This window comes from Strix aluco, chromosome W, assembly GCF_031877795.1.
Source record: "Strix aluco isolate bStrAlu1 chromosome W, bStrAlu1.hap1, whole genome shotgun sequence".
NCBI lineage: Eukaryota > Metazoa > Chordata > Aves > Strigiformes > Strigidae > Strix > Strix aluco.
Genome location: NC_133970.1, coordinates 29039828 through 29065717, shown reverse-complemented (window position 1 = coordinate 29065717; position 25890 = coordinate 29039828). Strand labels below are relative to the sequence as shown.

The 25890-nt window shown below is 45.6% G+C and overlaps 2 protein-coding genes across 5 annotated transcripts in view; one reads left to right on the top strand and one right to left on the bottom strand.

Moving 5' to 3' along the window:
• Nucleotides 1-25890, top strand: part of LOC141917755 (SWI/SNF-related matrix-associated actin-dependent regulator of chromatin subfamily A member 2-like) — a 45920-nt gene that overhangs the window by 14239 nt on the left and 5791 nt on the right. For both annotated transcript variants that reach the window (XM_074811185.1, XM_074811184.1), the window contains one exon: nt 4649-4726. In XM_074811185.1, coding sequence (XP_074667286.1) covers nt 4649-4726 — 78 coding nt within the window. The remainder of the gene's footprint in view (nt 1-4648; nt 4727-25890) is intronic.
• Nucleotides 18036-25890, bottom strand: part of LOC141917748 (SWI/SNF-related matrix-associated actin-dependent regulator of chromatin subfamily A member 2) — a 225979-nt gene continuing 218124 nt past the window's right edge. For 2 of the 3 annotated variants that reach the window (XM_074811167.1, XM_074811166.1), the window contains 2 exons: nt 24646-24787; nt 21611-23041 (listed from right to left, as the gene is read on the bottom strand). In XM_074811167.1, coding sequence (XP_074667268.1) covers nt 22881-23041; nt 24646-24787 — 303 coding nt within the window. In that variant the 3' untranslated portion in view covers nt 21611-22880. Of the gene's footprint in view, nt 18131-21610; nt 23042-24645; nt 24788-25890 lie in introns of those variants that run through there. The other variant, XM_074811165.1, reaches the window with a different exon arrangement.

The following is a 25890-nucleotide window of genomic DNA, read 5'->3' as shown; positions in this document are numbered from 1 at the left end:
GAGACTTCACGGCCTTGAGATGACTGGTTAAGGGATCAGGAGCACAAGTAGTGTTTTCCTCTATCCTTCCAGTTGCGGGGAATGTTGTTGGAAGAAACAGGAAGACCCAGCTGATCAATACCTGGCTCCGTAACTGGTGTCACTGGCAGAATTTTGGGTTTTTTGATCATGGGTCGGTCTACACGACACCAGGCCTGCTGTCAACAGATGGGGTACACCTTTCTCAAAGGGGGAAAAGGATCTTTGCGCAAGAGTTAGCAGGGCTCATTGAAAGAGCTTTAAACTAGATTTGAAGGGGAAAGGGATAAAACCAGGCTCGCTAGTGATAAGCCACGGGATGGCACGCCAATGTTTGCAGGACAGTGTGCTAGCGAGGTCCTTTGGTCTGCTCCATGATGTGCTGAGTACACTGGAGCACGTTTGAAATGTCTCTATACTAATGTGCACAGCATGAGGAATAAACAAGAGGAGCTAGAAGCTTTGGCCCAGTCCCAGAGCTACAACAACATTGGCATAAGCGAAACCTAGTGGGATGAGTCCTGTGACTGGTGTGCCATGATGGATGGTTATAGGGTCTTCAGGAGGGATAGGCAGGGCAGGCGAGGCGGGGGGTGGCACCGTATGTAAGGGAGGCGTTGGATTGTATGGCGCTTGCAGTTGGTGATGACATGGTTGAGAGCCTCTGGGTAAGGGTTAAGGGGAAAACAAATAAAGCGGATGTTGTTGTGGGAGTCTACTATCGACCACCCAGCCAGGATGATGACATCGATGAATTAACTCTACAAGGAATTAAGGGGTATCTCTAGATCAGCTGCCCTTGTCCTTATGGATGATTTTAACTTCCCAGATGTCAACTGGGAATATCATACAGCAGACACAAACAGGTCCAGGAAATTCCTGAAGCACGTTGAAGATAACTTCTTGGTGCAGGTACTAAGGGAACCGACTAGGAAAGGTGCCCTCCTAGATTTGTTGTTTGTAAACAGAGAGGGACTTGTGGGCGAAGTGGTGCTTGGTGGCTGTCTTGGCCACAGTGAACACGAAGTAGTTGAGTTTCAAATTGTTGGCAATATAGGAGAAAAACTGCCAGCAAAACTTCAACCCTGGATATGGGGAGAGCAGACTTCGGGCTGCTGAAGGAGCTAGCTAGTAAGGTCCCCTGTGATCTGCTTTTGAAAGTATTGGGGTCCATGAATGTTGGTCACTTTTTAAGAGCCATCTCTTCAGAGCGCAGGAGCAGGCAATTCCAAAGTGTCAGAAGTCAAGCAAGCGGGGCAGAAGGCCAGCTTGGCTGAGCAGGGATCTTCTTCTAGAACTTAGGCAGCAAAGGAAAGTGTACAGACATTGGAAGCAAGGACAGACAACACGGGAGGACTACAGACATGCTGTTCGCCACTGTAGGGAGAAAATTTGCACTGCCAAAACTCAATTAGAGTTCAAGCTGGCCAGCACTGTGAAGGACATCAAAAAGGGCTTTTAAAAATATGTTAATAGCAAAAGGACAATCAGAGACAACATTGGTCCATTGCTTGACGGGACTAGTCACTTCACAAATAGGGACATAGACAAAGCAGAGACGTTTAATGCCTTTTTCACCTCTGTCTTCAACACCGATGATGGGCCCTGGGACCCCCAGAGGCCTGTGTTGGAAGACCGTGACTGGGGGGATGATAAACTCCCAGCCGACTCTGAACTTGTTTGAGACTTGCTGCTCCAGCTGGATGCACATAAGTCTATGGGGCCCGATGGGATTCATCCCAGGGTACTGAAAGAGCTGGCCAATGTTATCACGGGACCTCTCTCCATTATTTTTCAATGGTCTTGGTAGTCTGGAGAGGTCCCAGTCAACTGAAAGCTGGCAAATGTTGTCCCAATTTTCAAGAAGGGTAAAAAGGAAGCCCCTGGTAATTACAGGCCTGTCAGTCTCACTTCAGTGCCTGGTGAAATTATGGAGAAGGTTATTCTGGGAGTTACTGAAAAACACTTGAGAGACAATGCAGTCACTGGTCATAGCCAACACGGGTTCACGAGGGGAAGGTCCTACTTAACTAATTTAATTTCCTTTTATGACAAGGTCACTCATCTACTTGACCAAGGGAAGCCAGTAGATGTGGGTTTGTTTTTTTTTATTTTAGTAAAGTTTTTGTTACTGTCTCTCACAGTATCCTTCTGGACAAAACGTCCAGCATACAGCTAGACAAGTCCATAATATGTCGGGTGAACAGCTGGATGACGAGTCGGGCTCAAAGAGTTATAGTAAATACATAGGGTTACATCCGGTTGGCAGACAGTCACCAGTGGGGTTCTCCAGGGCTCAGGTTTAGGGCCAGTGCTCTTTAATGTTTTTATAAATGATCTGGGCGCAGGAATCGAATGTACATTAAGTAAGTTTGACGATGATGCTAAACTAGCAGGAGCTGTGGACTCCCTCGAGGGTAGAGAAGCCTTACAGAGAGATCTGGGTAGACTAGAGATCTGGGCAATCACCAACCCTATGAAATTTAACAAGAGCAAGAGCCGGATTCTGCACCTGGGACTGGGTAATCCTGATCATACATACAAACTGGGGGACGAGAGGCTGGAGAGCAGCTCTGCAGAAAGACATCTGGGGGTTTGCGTGGATGGCAAGTTGAATATGAGCCAACAGTGTGCCCTGGCAGCCAAAAGGGCCAACTGTGTCCTGGGGCGCACCAAGCACAGCATAGCTGGCTGGTCAAGGGAGGTGATTGTCCCACTCTACACTGCACTGGTGCGGCCCCGCCTCGAGTACTGTGTGCAGTTTTGGGCGCCTCAATAATTGAAGGTGTCACATCCCGCTCAAACGAGGGAGACAAGTGACTTAGATTCGTAAATCCCCAACGGAGTGGACAATGATGAGACAAGTCTCAAGGTCCAGACATTTATTAATTTCCCACAATGTACTAATTGGATACACGATAATTGACTAAGTGTATAACGAATTATGGCAAGTGATATAGTATGCCTTGTGTTACCTAATGATAATAAGGAAAAAGGGAAAAAAGAAAAGAAGAGAGAGAGAGAGAGAGGCAGAAATAGAGACCACCAGTCTGGGTTCCTGTTTCGGTCCCGCCAACAAGGGTTCAAGGATGCATCTGTCTTCTTCGCTTCACTTCACTTCTTTTTCTTCACTCCTCACCCCCCCTCAATTTATACACACTTTCCTTGGGTCCCTCCCCTAGGTCGAGCTACTTATCTACATATCCCATGTACGGGGAGGAGTAAGGTGCTTCATGGGATGATGTAACTAGCATGATCTTGTTAATCTTCATTAGCATATGCAGGGGTTTAATATGCACTTTAATATGCATTTCGCGGATAATGAAGCAAAGGTCATTCACCGGACAGATGGCCCTTGAAACTTTACAAGATGCACCAGAGCAGAACTGTCCTGTCTCCATAGGGCTCCCTCCTCCAGCCGCATCCTGTGCTATCCAGGCAGCCTTATCAGCTCCAGCCTCCACATTACCCACCCCGTGACTATAGTTTTGCTACTTGTGAGTGTTTGAGACATTCCTCAGCTTGGAGGGCCTCCGCTCCCCCCCCATCCCTTATCTTTACCAAGCCTTGTTTCTCGTCCTTGTTTTTCTCAGGTTGTTTTCCTCAGGCTGTTTTTCTCAGTCCTGTTTTCGGGGAGCTACAAGTTGTCTCCCACAGAAGGACAGCAAACTATTAGAGTGTGTCCAGAGGAGGGCGACCAAGATGGTGAAAGGTCTCAAGGGCAAGACTTATGAGGAGCAGCTGAGGTCTCTTGGCTTGGTCAGCTCAGAGAAGGCTGAGGGGTGACCTCATCGCAGTCTACAACTTTCCTTAAGGGGGGCAGCAGAGGGGGAGGTGCTGATCTCCTCTCTCTGGTGACCATCGATAGGACACGAGGAAATGGAATGAAGCTGTGTCAGGGGAAGTACAGATTGGACATTAGGAAAAGGTTCTTCACGGAGAGGGTGGTTGGTCTCTGGAACAGGCTCCCGAGGGAAGTGGCCACGGCACCAAGCCTGTCAGAGTTCAAGGAGTGTCTGGACGACGTTCTTAGTCATATGGTTTCGTTTTAGGTAGTCCTGCGAGGAGCAGGGAGTTGGACTCAATGATCCTTACGGGTCCCTTCCAACTCAAGATATTCTATGATTCACATCTCACTTTGTGAGTGGACAGTGGTCTACAGAAATATGGATTGGGCAAGCTTTGTTTCTAGGAATATTTTTTTTCAGGATTGTTTTCCTTCCTTCTGCTTTGACAGTAAAGACCTCATAGTGTAGAATGCTATTACCGGGGGAGTGCTGTAGAGCAGCAGAAGGGAAATGTGTATGTTTTAACCGAAAAGCAAGCTGACAACTAACTGTGCTTGTGACCCTGAAAAAACCACAAACCAAAACTTCCTGGTTGCATGTTTGCTCACTTCCTCATTCTCAATATATGAAAGTGATAAGAAGTCCTAATTGTCTCTTTGATTAAGTCTATTTTGTGTTACTTCTGAATTGATGAACAGCTAGGCACTTTCAAATTTTTAGTTTTCATTTGAGCATTTCACACTCCTTTTGAGAGAGATAGTGCAACAGTGGCTCAATGCAAATGGTTGCCTCTCTTTGGACATTGCTTTGTATTTTTCTAATGCCTTTTTCTGTTTAAATAGGAAGAAGATGAAGTTCCTGATGATGAGACTCTGAATCAGATGATTGCTCGGCATGAAGAGGAGTTTGATCTCTTCATGGTGAGGACATTAGGATGATAAGTAGCATATCTTCTCTAGCCTTTTTAACACTTTTGTTTTGCTAAGGGTGTGATCCTTCTGTGATTCAAATGTTGGATTATTATTGTGGGAGGGAAAGGCTTCATTTACTCACATCGTTCATCTGGGAAAAGGAAAGAATCTAAACAGAGAACAGCATCCTCACATGACAAACAAAATGCAGAAATCCCTGCTGAGTGGTGCAGTGGAACACTGTTCATCCAGAAGAGGATTCATAGGTGGTTTGATGGATTTAGACAGTGCAAAACTGATGGTCACTGCTTGTCATGCTAATCCTACAGCATTTTTTTTTTAATGACTTCTCGCTTCTTGTACTCACATGTTATAGTATTAGCTAGGGCAAGTACAGGCATTTAACAAAATAGTAAGATAGGAGCTTGATGGTGCTGTTTTCCTTTAGTTGGATTTGCTGAGGATTATGTGTTTTGCTGATCAGGGATATCAATTAAACTCAGACACCAGAGTGAAAAGAGCAGGCGTATTTTACTAGAAATAACTAAATAATATAACAGAATAATACAGAAAACATACAGTAATAAAAGACAGAACAGTGCACTTAAACAAATAGGGAAATACAGGGTAATGCATCAAATCATTACTACCTGAGAGAGAGAGAGAATAGTGATTAAGAAAGATCCCTCACCACTTGCATACATTACCGTCATCCAGATCCGCAGTCGCTGGGCAGCCCCGGTTACAGCGAGGATTTGGAGAGCCTGTCCCTGCAAGTGGGAAATCCTACGCGGTGCGTCCACCCGTAGGTGAGGCTTCCAAAGTCGCTGTGAGCGGGCCCAGCCTTATATACCTAAAAATCAGTAAGCCAGAATAGCTGGCACCTTTGTTTTAAGCGGAAATATCTGGTTTTCATCTCACGTTAGGTTCCCCCCAGAGCCTGGCCAGGGCTTAAGGGAGAAGCTAAGGGAGTTTCCCTGCTTATCTAGTTAATTTATGAGCAAGGTCACAAGGCCAGACAACTGTTTCTGTGGCCTTGTTATCTTGCTCACACATAAAGAAATATAAGGATACATTCAAGATAGACATGTTTTATGATGTTTAAGCTACATCTTCTATGCATATTTCACTAATGACTACATAAGGAGTTAGCAGTTTCAGTTCAGGGCCTGTTGCTCAGCCTTCAGTACTCCCACCTTTTACATCAGAATAGGTGGTTTGCTATAACTTAGTATAATACCTATTAGCACAATGGTTATCAGTTATAAAATGTACAGGATTCATCTATAGGTCAACTCTGGCTTGGGCTTATTGTCCAAGCCTTAGCACTTCATTATGTCAAGGGCTCAGTTAGCTGTGTGTCTGCTACTAAAACTTTTGAACAGTTCTCAAAGCACACCTAGACAGTGGTTCAAATCTATCCAGCAATCTATCTGTATTAGTACTTCCCTTGTTGTTAGCACTGATGGAATAATTACTAAAACATCAGTGTAGGTAATTGGCCTTTTGGCAAGTATCCAATGTGGGGATTGCTGGAGGACCTATCAAAATCAGTCCTTTATATTGATACAGCCACAGGAGCACACTTAAATAAATGTTGAAGGGAAACCGCTGTCCCCTATCTTTCTGCACTGGTGGGAGCAGGTTGATCTGTTCTCTGAAGTGAAGCAACACAGGAACTCTCAGATATGCATAAACATGCAAGTATATCAGGAAGTATCCATGGAGTCAATTGTTAATAGGAACCCCAGATATTACATTCTTACACCATCTCAGTCTATAAAACATAGTCTTTTTACAGCTATGCAAGTTACAAAACTTCAGGTGGACAGTTGGCAAAGGCCATGTTCCCTTATGTGGCAGTGCATTATGTTGTTATTGAAGTGCCAGTCTAGTTCTTTAGGTGCTAAGTTTTATTTAAGGAGTTAAGTTTTTCTCAGACAGCATTGAAGACTTGATGCACTGGAAGTGAATGCTTGCAGGGATCTCTATCATTTTAAAATGTCCCTCAATATAATTCAGATGTAAGGAGATTGGCAGGCCAGAAATCAAGAGATGGTAGTCTGATCCATAACTCAAAGGAATAATTGCAGCCAAATGTCTCCTGCCTGTCCTCCATCAAAATGCTTGCTTCTGCACACTGTGCAATTTCCAGCTGTTGCTATATCCAACCTCACTAACTGAATGTGGAAGATAGATACACAGTGACTGATGTGAATGCTGTTGTGTCACACATCAGGGCTGAAAATGAAGTATCCTGAGTTCACTGTGCTGCAGAAATAGATTTTCTGCCCGAAACAGCATTTTAGTGCTAAAAAGATCAAGAAAGAAGGAACCAAAGCATGAATTGAGACTCATTGTTTAACTGAAGACTATTTAGAGAGAAAGATACAAAGATACATAGATCCAAATGGAAGAAGTGCATCATTGGCTGTTCTTATTAAATCATGATACTCATTTATCACTCCCATCCACTAATTATACAAAGGTTCTTCTTGAAATATGGCTAGTAAATGTCCATCTTCCATGATGTCAATCAGTTGCTCTTGAAAGCTAATCGGAAGGTGTTGCATTTTTATGTTCAAAACCCACTGAAACTCTTCATTTGGAGGATTTCTAAACAGGTTAGGAAATTCTGCTTCCAAGTTTCTTAAGTGTACGGATGTGAGAGTTTTTATAGGTGACACGCATCATTTTTCAGCAACAAAGTCATATAATGATGGACACATTTCCAAAAAGCCGTTTACAAAATGGTCTCTCCATAGCATGAGTTTCTTTCGAAAAGCAGTTACTCTCTCACGCCTTGTTAAAAACGTTACCTTCACCTCCCACACTGTGCAATTTATTCTAATACTTGTTTCTTCAAATCTTCAGCAATGTTTTCTATGCATCTGCCAATGGCATTTGCTGACAAAGACATGCATTTTAGTTTGTCGCCATATTGCTTTCTGTGTACTATTTCAGCCATTATTTACCGCAGAAGGAAGAACAAGTGTTTCCCCGATGGTATGTGGGAGTATCACATGACTTGAAACATCGCTGAAAAAATTGTAGAGGTTTGTCTTCATGTTCTGGATGTTTAGTTTTTAAATGTCTGTCTAATTGTGATGGCTTCATACTATCATTAGCTAATATCTCAAGGCACAATAGACACTTAGGGCAAGGTTCAACACTGACAATAGTGGATGTAAATCCATATTTCAAATAGTCGTCTTGATAATTTAGAATTCTTTTGGCCAACTTCTTGTCATATCTGATTAGATTGTCATTGGTTTTACCTTGCAATGTGGCTGACAAAGAGTACACCTACTAGGAGTAGAAGGGTCAGCTCTTGTAGTTCGCTTGTGCTCACATTATTAGTATTATCTTCAATCTGCGGTTTCTTTGCAGGAATCTTTGTAAACCACATGTCCATTCTGTGAGGGTTAGTTTAGTTAAAACTAGATAATATAATCTGTAAATCCACTTAACTGGGCACACGTAAACTGCAATATATTGCAATATGCTGAAAGCGAACAAATGAATGAGGGTGCCACTGTGAACCCCTCCGTGTTGTGGATCACCCACCCACTCTTCCCCCAGGACACCTTGCGTACAGCACCTGACATAACCGTCTGACATATGGACCGAGTGAGGGTGCCAGTGTCAATCTGTATATTAGATGTTAGCCAAGGTTAATTTCTTTCTTAAAGTTTTAGAGAAATAAATATAAGTAGAAGTTCTAATATTTTCTTCCCACACCCCAATGGATAGTCGTGCGCATCCCCTGGGGTGCACGCACCCCACTTTGGAGACCACTGGAGTAGACAAAAACCAGATTGAGAAGTGACTGTTTCAATGTCCTATACAAAGCTATTTCAACATTGCTTAGTAGTGTGCTTCAATGAGTGTTACATTTCCCGTTAAAACTGATAAAGGAAATCCTGACAGTATTTTTCAATGCTATTTTTATCCTAAATAAAGATTCTCAGTCTAAAACCTATCATTAAAGTCAAATTCTAGGCCTCCCACCAAAATGGCAGCTGATGCTCTAGTTGTGCTAGCTTATTTTTTCTTCTTGAAGCCAAAACGGCAATACGGCACGCGGTGGGTTGACTCCGGCTCCTCATGGGTTGAGATAAAGACAGTTTAATAAGCAAAGGAAAGAGGAAGAAGAAATAAAAGAAAAAAACCAAAACAAGTGATACAAAGGCAATCACTCACCACCCCCCACAAGTAGACCCGTACCCAGCTCGGTATCCCGAGCGATGGCTACCTCCCCAACCCGCCCATCTCTGTTTTTATTGCTGAGCATGACATTATATGGCATGGAATATCCTTTTGGTCAGTTTGGGCCAGCTATCCCGGTCATGTCTTGAGATATTCCATGATTCTGTCTATTATACTCTGTGTGGCCACCTGTGTTAGTATCCCATGTATGTGTATGTGCCTCTCTGGAATACACGCTCAGCCTCACTACTGGCTGAGCATGACATTATATGGCATGGAATATCCTTTTGGTCAGTTTAGGCCTGCTGTCCCGGTTGTGTCCCCTCCCAACTTCTTGCCCACCCCCAGCCTACCCACTGGGAGGGGCAGAGTGAGAAACAGAGAAATCCTTGACACTGTGTAAGCACTGTTCAGCAATAGCTAAGCTATTGGTGTGTTATTAACACTGTTTTGGTCACAAATCCAAAACAGAGCACCATATGGGCTGCTGTGAAGAGAACTAACTCCATCCTAGCCAGACTCAGTTCAATCTCCACCCCTTATTTCATACCACTTACCTCACGCTCAGGTTTTACGCTGGCCAATACATCCTAATTAACTCCCTCTCCCCTTCCCATCCTTTGATATTGTGATGGTTTAATCCCTGCCGCGGTCTGAGACCACGCGGCCGCTGCCCCTCCCCCACAAAGGGAGTGAAATACAAAGCCCCGGTCTGAGATAAGGACAGGTTTAATACAGCAGTGCAACAGCAACACAACAAACAGCAACAATAAGAATAACAGTGATAACAATGAACAGAGCAAAGTATATCTACCAATACAGGAGTGAGAGGAGCAGACGTATAAAACCACGCGCCCCGCGCTCCCGCGCCAGGATGTGTCGCGCCAGGATGTGACGTCCACATGGTATCTGAATAACCCGGCTAGAGCTCCCCCCCCACTGCTGGGGAAACTTAACCCTATCCTGGTTAAACCAGGACATAATCCACCCCTTTATTCTATACCATGTGCGTCACATCCAGCTGCCACTTAGCAATTAGCACTGACAAAGAAAAATTAACAAAAGCACAGTATAACTCACGGTGTGTTTTCACCCACAATCAAGTCCCCTTGTGGCACGCATCGGACCTCTCCATCCTTCTGCATCACCCACCAGGTGCACCCAGGTCCTTGAGCAAATACAATCCCGTGGATGGGTTTGCCTTTGCCCGGCGCAGGACTAACCCAGACCATTTTTCCCAGCAGATCCCTCATGCGCACCACAGGGACTTTATCCCCGTCTACAACACGTGGGAGTTTTGACTGAGCCGGGCCAGCTCGATTGGCAGATCCTCTTGTGTTCACTAACCAAGTGGCCTTTGTCAGATGTGTGTCCCAGTGTTTGAAGGTTCCACCCCCCATTGCTCTCAATGTAGTTTTTAACAGTCCATTGTAGCGCTCGATCTTCCCGGAGGCTGGTGCGTGGTAGGGGATGTGGTAGACCCACTCGATGCCGTGTTCTTCTGCCCAGGCATCTATGAGGTTATTTCGGAAGTGAGTCCCGTTGTCCGACTCAATCCTCTCTGGGGTGCCGTGTCGCCACAGGACTCGCTCTTCAAGGCCCAGGATGGTATTTCGGGCGGTGGCGTGGGACAGTGGATAAGTTTCGAGCCACCCAGTGGTTGCTTCCACCATTGTGAGCACGTGGCGCTTGCCTCGGCGGGTCTGTGGCAGTGTGATGTAGTCGATCTGCCAGGCCTCTCCATATTTATATTTCATCCATCGATCTTCATTCCGCTGGGGCTTCACCCGTTTGGCTCGTTTGATCGCAGCACACGTCTCACATCCGTGGATGATCTCTGCGATGGTGTCAATGGTGAGGTCCACCCCTCGATCTCGAGCCCACCTGTATGTTGCATCTCTGCCTTGGTGGCCCGAGGTCTCATGGGCCCACCGGGCTATGAACAGTTCACCTTTACGCTGCCAGTCCAAGTCCACCTGAGCCACCTCGATCTTAGCAGCCTGGTCCGCCTGCTGGTTATGCTGATGTTCATCAGTGGCTCGACTCTTGGGTATATGGGCGTCCACATGGCGCACCTTCACAACGAGGTTCTCCACCCGGGCTGCAATGTCCTGCCATACTTCAGCGGCCCAGACGGGTCTGCCCTTGCGTTGCCAGTTGTTCTGTTTCCATTGCTGCAACCACATCCACAGGGCACTTGCCATCACCCACGAGTCAGTGTAGATATAGAGCCTCGGCCACTTTTCTCGCTCAGCAATCTCCAAAGCCAATTGGATGGCTTTCACCTCTGCGAACTGGCTCGATTCACCTTGTCCCTCAACAGCTTCAGTGGTTCGTCGTGTGGGATGCCACACCGCAGCCTTCCATCGTCGATGTTTTCCCACAATGCGGCAAGACCCATCAGTGAACAGGGCATATTGTTTTTCTTCCTCTGGCAGCTTGTTATATGGTGGGGCCTCCTCAGCACGTTTCACCTCTTGTTCTGGTGACATCCCAGCATCTTTGCTCTCTGGCCAGTTTATGATCATTTCTACTAAACCTGGGGGGTCGAGGTTCCCTATTCGAGCCCGTTGTGTTATCAACGCAACCCATTTACTCCACGTGGCATCTGTTGCATGATGTGTGGAGGGAGCCTTTCCTTTGAACATCCATCCCAGCACCAGCAGTTGAGGTGCCAGGAGGAGCTGTGTCTCAGTGCCGACCACTTCTGAGGCAGCTCGAATTCCTTCGTACGCTGCCAGTATCTCCTTCTCAGTCAGGGTATAGTTAGCTTCAGAGCCTTTGTATCCCCGGCTCCAAAAGCCTAGAGGTCGGCCTCGGGATTCCCCATCTGCTCTCTGCCAAAGGCTCCAGGAGGGGCCATTCTCCCCGGCTGCGGTGTAGAGCACGTTCTTAACCTCCTGCCCTGTCCAGACTGGCCCGAGGGCCACTGCCTGGGTAATCTCCTGCTTAATTTGTTCAAAGGCTTGTTGTTGCTCTGGGCCCCATTTAAAATCGTTCTTCTTGCGGGTTACGTGGTAGAGAGGGCTCACAATCAGGCTGTAGTTTGGGATGTGCATCCTCCAGAACCCCACAGCGCCCAGGAAGGACTGAGTCTCCTTTTTAGTGGTTGGTGGGGCCATGGCTGTTATCTTGTTTATCACCTCCATTGGGATGTGGCGACGCCCATCTTGCCATTTTATTCCTAGGAACTGAATCTCCCTTCCAGGCCCCTTAACTTTCTGTCGCTTAATGGCAAAACCAGCCTTCAGGAGGATTTCAATTATCTTCTTTCCTTTCTCAAAGACTTCCTCAGCTGTGTCCCCCCATACAATGATATCATCAATGAACTGCAGGTGTTCCGGAGCCCCACCTTTCTCCAGTGCAGTATGGACCAGTCTATGGCAAATGGTGGAGCTGTGTTTCCACCCCTGGGGCAATCGTTTCCAGGTGTACTGGATACCCCTCCAAGTGAACGCAAACTGTGGCCTGCACTCTGGTGCTATTGGAATGGAGAAGAACGCGTTAGTGATGTCAATCGTGGCGTACCACTTGGCTGCCTTCGACTTCAGCTCATACTGGAGCTCTAGCATGTCCGGCACTGCAGCACTCATCGCTGGCGTAACTTCATTCAGGCCACGGTAGTCCACGGTTAGTCTCCATTCGCCATTAGACTTTCTCACTGGCCATATAGGGCTGTTGAAAGGTGAATGAGTCTTGCTGATCACCTTCTGGCTTTCTAGTCGACGGATCAGCTGATGGACGGGGACCAGGGAATCTCGGTTAGTGCGGTACTGTCGCCGGTGCACCGTCTTGGTGGCAATTGGCACTCGCTGCTCTTCAACCTTAAGCGACCCCACCACCGAGGGGTCCTCTGAGAGGCCGGGTAAGGTGGACAATTGCTCAACCTCCTCCAGGGCAGCTATACCAAAGGCCCACCGGTACCCTTTTGGGTCTTTAAAGTACCCTCTCCTGAGGTAGTCTATACCTAGGATGCACGGGGCATCTGGGCCAGTCACAATGGGGTGCTTATGCCAGTCCTTCCCAGTTAAGCTTACTTCAGCTTCTAATAGGGTCAGCTGTTGGGACCCCCCTGTCACTCCGGAGATGCAGATGGATTCGACCCCACTTTGGCTTGATGGCATCAGGGTGCACTGTGCGCCAGTGTCTACCAAGGCCTTATATTCTTGTGGTTCTGATGTGCCAGGCCATCGGATCCACACCTTCCAGTAAATCCGATTATCCCTTTCCTCCACCTGGCTGGAGGCAGGGCCCCTCTAATCCTGCTCACCATCACTCACTTGATCTAAGAGTGACTCCTGCAAGAATGACTTCCTGCTCCCCTCAAGAGGGTCAAGCATACTGTTGGCCATTCTATTCTGTCTGGGGGATTTCCGACTGGACACTGGAGCTGCATCTCTCTTGGAAGACTCCCCTTTCATGGTGGTCTTCCCTTTCAGCTGCTGTACTCGTGCAGCTAGGGCAGAAGTGGGCTGTCCATGCCACCTCCTCATGTTTTCCCCATGGTCGCGGAGGAAGAACCACAGGGTGCCCCGTGGTGTGTGCCTTCCACTGCCCTTCTCTTGGGTGGGGAAACGCCTGCTTCTAATAGCTGAGACATCGGCCCGTGCAGGTGGAACATAGGACATGTCCTGTTTCACTTTCTGGAGCCTCTGAGACAGTTCCTCTACGGCCGAAACCAAAGCATGTTGGGAGGAAGGGAGACTTCCCTCATATTGCCGGAGCTGGATAATCACTTCATCTACTGTCTGAGTCTGGGTGTCTCGCCACCAGGACGCTACTGCTAATGCTTTGGAACGTCCCTCTGGTCCACTTTGCAGGAACTTCCGCCACATCAACTGTGTGCAAGGGGCCTGATCTGGATCCATTGGTGACTGCTCATCATTCAGATCACCATAGATCATGTCAAACACAGCCATTTCCCTGAGGTTTTGAATGCCTTTCTCCATGTCGGTCCACTTGCCTAACCGACATAGAGCATCATCCTTGTAGGGGTACCTCTCCCTCACAGCGAGCAGGAGTCGCCTCCAAAGGCTGAGGGTTTGAGCCTGTTTCCCTATTGCCTTGTCAATACCAGCCTGCTTGGCTAAAGGTCCCACCTGCTTGGCCTCTCTCCCCTCCAATTCCAAACCAGCAGCTCCACTATCCCAGCACCGGAGCAGCCAGGTGCAAATTTGCTCGCCTGAACTGCGGCTGAAATCCTTCCGCATATCTCGCAACTCACTCAGGGATAGAGATCGGATGATTACCTCCGGCTCTTTCTCCTGCTCTCGTGATGGGCCTGGTTCATTATCACCCTGTGCACTGCGAGGGGATTTTTTGGTATATTTCATTTTCCGTATCGGGGCGACTGATATTGGTACTGCTTGTCCCTCTGGCCCAGCTGCTGTGCTGGTGGAGGTGACTGGTACTGGCACTGCCTGTCCCCCTGGCCCAGCTGCTGTACCAGCAGGTTCACCTTCAGATCCTGCAGCTCTCTCTCCCCCTTGAGGGCAGTGATCAGTGTTAAGGGCGATGCGGTAAGCATGGGCAAGCCCCCAGCACATCGCAGCGAGTTGCATCTCCCGGGGTTTGTCAGATTGGCAGCACACCTTTTCCAAACACTCCACCAGTTTATCAGGACTCTGCACTTGTTTGGGAGTGAAATCCCAGAACGTTGGGGGTGACCACTCACTCAGGTACTTGCCCATCTTCTCCAGGTTTCCGGGTGGTGCTATTGTTGGAGAAGTACCACATGGCCCAAAACAAGATTTGGCAGGCATTTAGAAAGCATTGTGCCGCAAGCACACTGGCCTGGATGCTCCAGGGATAGCTGAAACTCTCAAAAACTGAGAGGATCTCTTCCCCTGGCTCACCCATAGAGGGGGTGAGACCCCAAACAAAAGCCCAGGCAGCAAACAGGTAGCGGTGCACCCCCACAAGCAGCGAAACGAGCCCATTATAAGCAGACAGTAACCAGTAGAGCAGAACAAGACCCTTGATACATTTTCCACCGAGAACAAACACCAGCACTGGGAACACACAGGGGATACAAGGATTAATCCAGCCCCACCACGCAAGCAAATTGGTCAGCATTGCAACTGTTTCTTATCAAACAAATGCAAATAAAATCAGAAAAAAATTACACCTAACAGATTGCTCTAGCACACCTTCTCCTTTTGTCCTTATCTCAGTCTTCTCCAGCCCCACGTTGGAGCGCCAAAGTTGTGATGGTTTAATCCCTGCCGGGGTCTGAGACCATGCGGCCGCTGCCCATCCCCCACAAAGGGAGTGAAATACAAAGCCCCGGTCTGAGATAAGGACAGGTTTAATACAGCAGTGCAACAGCAACACAACAAACAGCAACAATAAGAATAACAGTGATAACAATGAACAGGGCAAAGTATATCTACCAATACAGGAGTGAGAGGAGCAGATGTATAAAACCACGCGCCCCGCGCTCCCGCGCCAGGATGTGTCGCGCCAGGATGTGACGTCCGCATGGTATCTGAATAACCCGGCTAGAGCTCCCCCCCCCACTGCTGGGGAAACTTAACCCTATCCTGGTTAAACCAGGACAGATATATACACAGATAGCATTCCCTCAGTCTATGGGCCACCCCCATAAAATGTCCGTAAAATTTTCATAAAATTTTTATTTAGTCCTGTTTTGCTGATCAGGGATACCAATTACACTCAGACACCAGAGTGAAAAGAGCAGGCGTATTTACTAGAAATAACTAAATAATATAACAGAATAATACAGAAAACATACAGTAATAAAAGACAGAGTAGCGCGCTTAAACAAATAGGAAAATACAGGGTAATGCATCAAATCATTACTACCTGAGAAAGAGAGAGAATAGTGATTAAGAAAGATCCCTCACCACTTGCATACGTTACCATCATCCAGATCCGCAGTCGCTGGGCAGCCCCGGTTACAGCGAGGATTTGGAGAGCCTGTCCCGGCAAGTGGGAAATCCTACGCGGTGCGTCCACCCGTAGGTGAGGCTTCCAAAGTCGCTGTGAGCGGGCCCAGCCTTATATACCTAAAAATCAGTAAGCCAGAATAGCTGGCACCTTTGTTTTAAGCGGAAATATCTGGTTTTCATCTCACGTTAGGTTCCCCCCAGAGCCTGGCCAGGGCTTAAGGGAGAAGCTAAGGGAGTTTCCCTGCTTATCTAGTTAATTTATGAGCAAGGTCACAAGGCCAGACAACTGTTTCTGTGGCCTTGTTATCTTGCTCACACATAAAGAAATACAAGGATACATTCAAGATAGACATGTTTTATGATGTTTAAGCTACATCTTCTATGCATATTTCACTAATGACTACATAAGGAGTTAGCAGTTTCAGTTCAGGGCCTGTTGCTCAGGCTTCAGTATTTCCACCTTTTACATCAAAATAGGTGGTTTGCTATAACTTAGTATAATACCTATTAGCACAATGGTTATCAGTTATAAAATGTACAGGATTCATCTATAGGTCAACTCTGGCTTGGGCTTATTGTCCAAGCCTTAGCACTTCAAGTCCATGAGTTGAGGTCCATCTGTTATGGTGGCTGCTCAGTACAGGAGAGGCAGTGTGTTGTGTTGAGTTATTGGGCACCAAAGCCTACTCAGGTTGGGACACTGCCGCACTTGCCCATCTTCTTGCGAGGCTCAGGTTGGTTCAGGTGATTCCTGCTGTAGTACTTCCCATAATCAACTCAAAACATGGGTTATTTTCCCCCAGTGTTAAATCTCCTTGAGGGACACACTGGATTTCCCCATCCTCCCACATTACCCACCAAGTACACCCGGGTCCTTGAACAAAAGCAATCCTATGAACAGGTTCGCCTTTTCCTGATGGAGGAGCTGTCTTTCCCAGCCAGTTCCCTACACACACTATGGGGACCTTACCTCCTTCTAAAGCACATAGGGGTTTTGTTTGGGCAGGGCCGGGTCAGTCATCTGATCCTCTGGTGTTAACCAGCCAAGTGACTTCTGCTAAATTTGCCTCCCCAGTGCCTGTATGTCCCAGTGCCCATTGCTATCCGTATAGTCTTTAACAGTCCATTGTATCGTTCAATCTTTCTGCAGGCTGGTGCGTGATAGGAAATGTGGTACACCCAACTAGTGCCATGTTTCTTGGCCCAGGTGCTTATGTAGTTATTTTGGAAATAATGAGTCCCGTTGTCCGAGGCAGTTCTTTCTGGGGTGCCATGCCACCACAGAACTTGCTTTTCAAGGCCCAGGATGGTGTTTTGGGCAGTGGTATGCATTACAGGGTAAGTTTCCAACCCTCTGGTGGTCGCCTCTACCATTGTAAGCATGTGACACTTGCCTCAGCGGGTCCGTGGCAGTGTGATATAATCGATCTACCAGGCCTCCCCATATTGATATCCCAGCCGCCAGCCACTGTACAAAAGAGGCTTTACTCACTTGGCTCGCTTGATTATGATGCATGTTTCACATTCATGAATAACCTGTGCAATGGCTTCAGTGGTCAAGTCCACCCCTTGATCACAAGCCCATCTGTTGGTTGCATCAGGAGAGATGCTGGAGCTGAGTAAGGCAGCCCAATCTGCTCCCCGTATAACAACCAGCGCAACTAAGAAAAGGCAATGGGTGATAGTAGTAGGCGACTCTCTTCTGAGAGGTACAGAGGCACCCATCTGATGACCTGACACACTCTCTAGAGAGGTGTGCTGCTTACTGGGGGCTCATATCAGGGATGTCACTGAGAGACTACCGAGCCTCGTACAGTCCACCGACTATTATCCGCTGCTGTTGTTTCATGTGGGCACCAGTGATAAAGCCAGGAGCAGTCTGAGGAGTATCAAGAAGGATTACAGAGCCCTGGGAGCGGTGGTAAGAGACTCTGGAGTGCAGGTAGTTTTTTCATCAATCCTCCCGGTCAAAGGGAAGGGGTTTGAAAGGGCCAGTCGAATCTGGCGAATCAACAATTGGTTATGGGACTGGTGCCACAGCCAGGGGTTCGTCTACTTAGACCACAGGACTCGCCTTGAGAAACCTGGTCTACTGGGGGCTTATGGGGTCCATCTGTCAGAGAAGGGGAAGAGCGTCTTCAGTCATAGGCTTGCCAAGCTGGGGAAGAGGGCTTTAAACTAAAGTTGCCAGGGGAAGGGAACCTCAATCCATCCCACTCCTACCAGTTTGATGCCAGTGCCAGCAATAGATGCCGAGAGCCTGGAGAGGGATCACAGGTCAGCAGGAGATCACCTGAAGAGCAGCACAAAGGAATTCCAACCAGTAAGTCAGCTTCATCGGGGGCCCAACTAAAATGCCTCTATGCAAATGCGTGTAGCAGGGGGAATAAACAAGAAGAGCTAGAGACGTGCGCACGCCTGCAGGGCTACGATCTTATTGGCGTTGCTGAGACGTGGTGGGATGACTCCCACGACTGGAGTGTTGGAATGGAAGGATACAGGCTCTTTAGGAAGGACAGGCAGGGGAGATGAGGGGGGGAGGAGGGGGTGTCACCCTCTATGTCCCCTCTGCCTGGGGATGGATGAGGAGCCGACCGAGAGCTTATGGGTCAGGATTAAAGGGAGGGAAGGGACAGGAGACATTATAGTGGGCGTCTGCTACAGGCCACCCGACTGGGAAGAACGAGCAGATGAGGCCCTCTATAGACAGATAGGAACAGGCTCCCATTCACAAGCCCTGGTCCTCATGGGGGACTTCAACCACCCCGAATTCTGCTGGAGGGAGAACACAGCAGGGCACAAGCAATCCATGAGGTTCCTGGAATGCGTTGATGATAACTTCCTTCTCCAAGTGATAGAGGAGCCATGAGGAGAGGTGCTATGCTGGACCTTGTTCTCACCAACAAGGAAGGGCTGGTGGGGAGTGGGAAGCTCAAGGGCAGTGACCATGAAACGGTGGAGTTCAAGATCCTTAGGGCAGCGAGGAGGGCACGCAACAAGCTTGCTACCCTGGACTTTAGGGGAGCAGACTTTGGCCTCTTCAGGGATCTGCTTAGCAGAGTTGCATGGGATAAAGCCCTGGAAGGAAGAAGGGCCCAAGAAAGCTGGTTAACATTCAAGGATCACCTCCTCCAAGCTCAGGAGAGATGCATCCCGACAAAGAGGAAGTCGGGTAAGAATGCCAGGAGGCCTGCATGGATGAACAAGAAAGAAGCCTACAGAGGGCGGAAGCAAGGACAGGTAGCCTGGCGGGGATACAGAGAAACTATCCGAGCAGCCAGGGATCAGGTTAGGAAGGCCAAAGCCCTGATAGAATTAAGTCTGGCCAGGGACATCGAGGGCAACAAGAAAAGCTTCTATAGGTACGTTGGTGATAAAAGGAAGACTAGGGAAAATGTGGGCCCTCTCCAGAAGGAAACGGGAGACCTGGTTACCCGGGATATGGAGAAGGCTGAGGTACTCAATGACTTTTTTGCCTCAGTCTTCACCGCCCAAGAGGCAGAAGGCAAAAGCGGGGACTGGGAGAATGAAGAACCGCCCACTGTAGGAGAAGATCAGGTTCGAGACCATCTAAGGAACCTGAAGGTGCACGAGTCCATGGGACCTGATGAGATGCATCCGCGGGTCCTGAAGGAACTGGCGGATGAAGTGGCTAAGTCACTATCCATCATATTTGAGAAGTTGGGGCAGTCCGGTGAAGTTCCTGCTGACTGGAAAAGGGGAAACATTACCCCCGTTTTTAAGAAGGGAAAAAAAAAGAGGACCCGGGGAAGTACAGGCCAGTCAGTCTCACCTCTGTGCCTGGCAAGATCGTGGAGCGGATCCTCCTGGAAACTATGCTGGGGCACATGGAAAATAAGGAGGTGATCGGTTACAGCCAACATGGCTTCACTAATGGTTAATTGTGCCTGACAAATTTGGTGGCCTTCTACAACAGGGTTACAGCATTGGTGGATAAAGGAAGAGCAAGTGACGTCATCTACCTGGACTTGTGCAAAGCATTTGACGCTGTCCCGCATGAAATCCTTGTCTCTAAATTGGAGAGACACGGATTTGACGGATGGACCACTCGGTGGATAAGGAATTGGCTGGGTGGTCGCACTCAAAGACTTACAGTCAATGGCTTGATGTCCAAGTGGAGAGCAGCAACGAGTGGCGTTCCTCGGGGGTCGGTGTCAGGACCAGCGCTGTTTAACATCTTTGTTGGCGACATGGGCAGTGGGATTGAGTGCATCCTCAGCAAGTTTGCTGACAACACCAAGCTGTGTGGTGCAGTCAGCACGCTGGAGGGAAGGGATGCAATTCAGAGGGACCTGGAGAGGCTTGAGAGGTGGGCCCGTGCAAACCTCATGAAGTTCTACAAGGCCAAGTGCAAGGTCCTGCACGTGGGTCGAGGCAACCCCAAGCACAAATACAGGCTGGGCGATGAGTGGATTGAGAGCAGTCATGTGGAGAAGGACTTGGGGGTATTAGTGGATGGAAAACTGACTATGAGCCAGCAATGTGCGCTCACAGCCCAGAAAGCCAACCGTGTCCTGGGCTGCGTCAAGAGAAGTGTGGCCAGCAGGTCGAGGGAGGGGATTCTGCCCCTCTACTCCGTTCTCGTAAGACCCCACCTGGAGTATTGCGTCCAGCTCTGGGGCCCCCCGCGCAAGAATGACATGGACCTGCTCGAGTGGTTCCAGAGGAGGGCCACGAAGATGATCAGGGGGCTGGAGCACCTTCCCTCTATGAGGACAGGCTGGGAGAGTTGGGGTTGTTCAGCCTGGAGAAGAGAAGGCTCCGGGGAGACCTTATAGCGGCCTTCCAGTACTTCAAGGGGGCCTACAGGAAAGATGGGGAGGGACTCTTTATCAGGGAGTGTAGTGATAGGACGAGGGGTACCGGTTTTAAAATGAAAGGGGGTAGATTTAGATTAGATATGAGGAAGCAATTCTTTACTGTGAGGGTGGTGAGGCACTGGAACAGGTTGCCCAGGGAAGTTGTGGATGCCCCCTCCCTGGAAGTGTTCAAGGCCAGGTTGGATGGGGCTTTGAGCAACCTGATCTGGTGGAAGGTGTCCCTGCCCGTTGTAGGGGGCATTGTAACTAGATGATCGCTAAGGTCCCTTCCAACTCAAACCATTCTATCATTCTGTGATTCTATGATCTTAGTGCATCTCAGTCCTGGAAAGCATGATCTGATTCTTCGTAATGAAGAAAGTAAACTAATTTATAGATGGGATGACTGCCTATATAACTAATTGTATTCACTCCCAATAAAACATATGGATTGTAACATTTCCTAAAAAAATTAAAAAGTAGCACAGATGGTTTTTTTATTGATTAATCACTTGAATTCGAATTAGGGACTGGAATTATGCTTCTATTTCAAGGTATCTTTTAATAGCTGTCACTTGTCTTCTATCTCTTTGGAGGATGTTCCTATGGAATTCAGACAAGCTCTTATGTTATCTGATTAGAGCAGAGAACCTTGGGTCTCTACAAGAGGCACTTTTGTCACTATAGTAAAAAGGATTTTTGTGGAATTCATAAAACAAGGCTGTGTTTATTGAGTTAAATTATCCCTTTGTTAGGAAAGCACCAATACACATTCTTCAAAATTACTGGAATTTTATTTGCCTCAGGCTTATGACTTGCAACCAAAGACATTGTGCAAAGAAAGCAAAGATTAAGTACACTTTAGGGAAAAGGTGAGAATTCACACTGGTAACATAGATCAGTTTGCTGAAAGAAGCCATTCATTAAACTATATAGATTGCAATATTCTAAAACATTTTTCAACCCATTGTTTTTAATCAAGAGGAGAAAAGTTTAGTAAAGTTTACAGTACAGGTAAGGTTGCTACAATTCAAAAAGACATTTTTCTGAAGATCATCAAGCATAAAGTGAAAAAATGTATACAGGACAATGTCTACTGTACATTTATAAGCTATTAAACAAAGTTGCATATATGCACCACAGTGTAAAAAAACAATAGAGCAGAAAACTGTCTGATGAAAAATAAAATAACCAGTGGCTTTTTATGGCTTCTCCTGGTTATCAATGCTACAAAAGACTTTTTTTTTGTCTTTCTGAAGACACTGAAAATATCAAATGATAAAACCAGGCATGATGAAACCCTTATCAAGGAAACCCAACCCAGAGAAATATACTATCAATGAACATTTTTTCATCAAAAGCTTTTTTGTTGTTTTGGAGATTTTTAAAAAAATTTTCGAGGCGCATTCAGTCACGGTATGTTACTTTTTCCTTTTTTACACTATGATATCATATGTTTGTCAGGCACTGTCCTAGAGCTAGTTTATAGAGGATGAGAATACAACCCAATGTCTGTTTGACAAAATTAATTCAGTGGTTGTAAAATGAGAGAAGGGAGGGGTTCAGTCAGTTCTGCCAAGCAGAAGTGATGATGAGTAACTCACAGAGTTTATTTCCTTGGCAGAACTGACTTTTCTTGTGTTTCTTACCTCTAGGACCAGAAAGTCTTTGTCAAGTATTCTATGGATTTTGTTAAAGAAAAAAAGAAAAATTACAATTAAATTGACAAATTAAGATAGCCATAAGAAAAGTAATATGTTATTTACTATTTTCCTTTCATGACATTTCATTCCAATTAAATTGCTGTGGGCCTCTTTAGAGAAGAAAGGCACAGAGTCAGGAAACACTAGCTCCTTTCTGTCTACCCAGACATTTTAAAAATGCCTGGAAAGATCTGTCTTCATTTGCTGCATTAATAGAAACACCTACAAGAAATTAAAACCAAGCATTTCCAGGGCGGGAGTGAGAGCAAACAATGAGTTTTAAAGTTTCGAAGAAAGAAAACATCTTCAAAAAATGAGTGCCAAAAGTGTCAGACTTTTTGTCTTCCAGCACCAAGACCAGATCCCACAAGCAAATCCTAACACAGTTTGAACCTGCTCCCCCATCCTCCCAAGATGATGACACAGATTAAAAACAGTGTTTAATGTTTCTAAGAGGTGAAAATCCTGAGTGCAAACAGGACAGGGTATAGATGAAATCACTGCAACCATTTCCAAAATTTCAGTGAACAAAACTTACATTTTCATCTTGATCCTGATCACTGTCATTGTCACTCACAACAGGCTTGGCTTTTACTCGGCTTTGCCTCTTCTTGCCTTTGCCTTTGTCCTGGCTTTTTTCATCCTTCTTGTTCAGCTTGATTTTGACTTTCACTGATTTTGCTGTAAAAAGTGGAATGTGAATGTAACATCTGCCTTTATTGTATATCCTTTTCCTACTAAATAACTTTTAAATAACTTTTAAATAGTCTGTCTTCATGAAAATTCTTCCCTTGTATCCTGAAAAAAATCTTCATTCTGTTCTTTGTCTGGATTGTGGAATGAAGTAAAGATATTTGCTTTTACTTGTGTTCTTGATATTTGCAGCGCTAATTTGCATTAAACTATCAAGAAAATCTGAGAGTTTATCAGGTGCATCTTTCTTTCACTTTTAGAATGCATGGCACTTACAGATAGCATTTAGTATTGCAACTACATTCAGGGAACCTTGTACAGGAAGATGCATGTTAAGAAATAAAGTAGTTTTTGTTGCCTACACATAGAAAAATGTCTATCCTCAGTAGGAACAGACAATTTTGGGTTTTTTTTAACTGCACAAACTACATGTGGAGGTGACTGCCAATTTTTGAGTTGATAGCTTACTGAAGAGAACACAAGTGCCCAGTTCCAAGGTATCTGCTCATTTCTAGATGAACTGCTTAAGTTGCATGCTCTGCACAGCTGCTTGTAATACTTGCAGAGTAGGTCAAGGCAAAAGTACTCTAGTTTCTCTATCCAGACACTTTCAAAGTGCAGTTCTAGGTAGTTAGAAAGTATGGGGTAGAAGCACTTGGCTGGCAGAAAGCAGAATTAAAGGATCCCTCCTTTTCCACAATATCATGTTTCCAAATTTGCAGGGACTTCAGGTTCAGAGGTTATGTGAAAAGGTACCTATTGAGGAAACTTTAATTGGTCAGGAAAGCTGAAAGGTAATATGTAGATGTATCTCTTTCTATAGTCATTTTTTTGTTGTCAGTATGTTGTGAACCTACTGGCAGTTCTGAGGAATAGCAGAGATGCAGCAAATTAAAATTCAAATTGGAAATAAAAGACATACATTTTTACCAATGGAGATAATAAATTATATCAGAATAATTTAATAAGAGATGAGAGTATCACTTAAAAGAGATGCTTCAACTTATCCTGCAGCATGCCCTAGATCCCAGATGAATTTTTGGCCCAGCCTGGGCCCATCTCACAGCAGATTAGCTGAGCCTCTTAAATTATGAATGTCATCTCCTGCTTGCCAAACAATCTGAATTCCATTTTCCCTTTGTCTCACTGAAGTAACATTTTCTGGTTCTTAATCATATATGTTGCATAATATCAGAAAGGTTGCTCACCTATGGATTAAGGAAGTCACTTGTTCTAGGCACTTATGTTTACAAGAGACATGATCAGGACAAGGAGGGTCCATATTATACTCATGGTCAGTCAGATAAGGATAAGTCAGATCTGTTTCCATCTGAGTGGTGCTTAAAAACACCTGTGTTTTGTTTTCAGCCTATGAATACTTGAAGTCTTCAGCACAATTCTAATATAGCCAGAATAGAGTAGCCAAGAGACTTAAGTTAAATGGAAGCAGCCAAAACAGCAAACTTTATAAGAAACTACTTCCACCAGTGGAAAATGAAAGTCTATGACCAGTCTCAGTACACAAATGGAAAAATCAGTTCCCCTCTCTTCCCTAAATGTATTTCCTTCTCAGCATTCAGCAGGGAACTTACATTCTGACTCCTCCTCCTCCTCCTCCTCCTCCTCCTCCTCCTCCTCCTCCTCCTCATCGCTTTCATCCTCACTCTCTTCTTTGGCAATCTTGTGTCGTACACTTTTGAATACAGACTGAAGAACAATGGAATCCTCATAGATCTACAGTATGAAAGCAAACCTATGTCAGAACTGCAAGCCAAGCTTCATCAAAAATTCACATTTTTTCCTATACGAACTCACAGAATGTAGCCTTCTTATTACGAGTAACAATGCTTGTTTCATGAATTTTACAAAAAAATGCCAATATTGAATTTTCATGCTCTAAATGAAGAATCCGGCCAACAGTGAGCCATAAAAATGTCTCTTAAAATGTATCACATTTAAAACATCAAATAAGAGAAATAGTCCATCCTGGAATGCAATGGTTTTTCTTTCATTATTATTTTATTACTACTAGAACTATGATATATTTTAATTAGATCATAACAGCCTTGAAAAATTGTTTTACCAAAGTGGGTAAAAAGAAAATAATTTATCCCAAGCATCTTTGGGATTCCTTTAAGACTCCTTTTTTTAAGATCCAAAAAGACTGGAAATCAATATTTATCCAAAACTCTATTAATATTTTGAAGCCTGCTAAGTGTTTTTGGTACTATCAGCTTTCATATTAATCTCCCTGGAAGGACATCTATGAATGGGAGGACTAGATCTGGCTTGTAATGCATTTGCCAGATTAATTTAACAGAAATAAAAATTAAAAATAATAATGAGACACTATAATCATTTTAACAAAATGAGCTTGCACATACTACTCTGTAAAACTTTGGAAGCAATGCATTGGTTAAATTGAACACACCATATAAGATCTATCTCTCCCTGAAAGCACCTTTTAAGCCTCCAGTGCAGATGGAAATGCTTTGCTCAAAAAAAAGAGGAGCATGCATCATACTAATAAAACAAATATGAAGTATCTCACAAATTTTACTTTATTGTATACTTAAATATCTCTGTCTGAATTAAACTTATGAGTTGGTATCTTTTAATGTAAGTAGTGCACACATAAATATTATATTTTAATTATATAAGCATGTGTCAGAGCAAATGTGGATCCAAACTATTACACAGAATAAAACAAAACGTAAAAAAGTTGAGAATTATTGCAGGAATGTCCCACGGTTTAATGAAAATCAAAATTAATGGTACAGAGAGTGTCTCAGAAATTAAAAAAATCGTAGGTACAAGTTATTTGGACTTCATGCTTT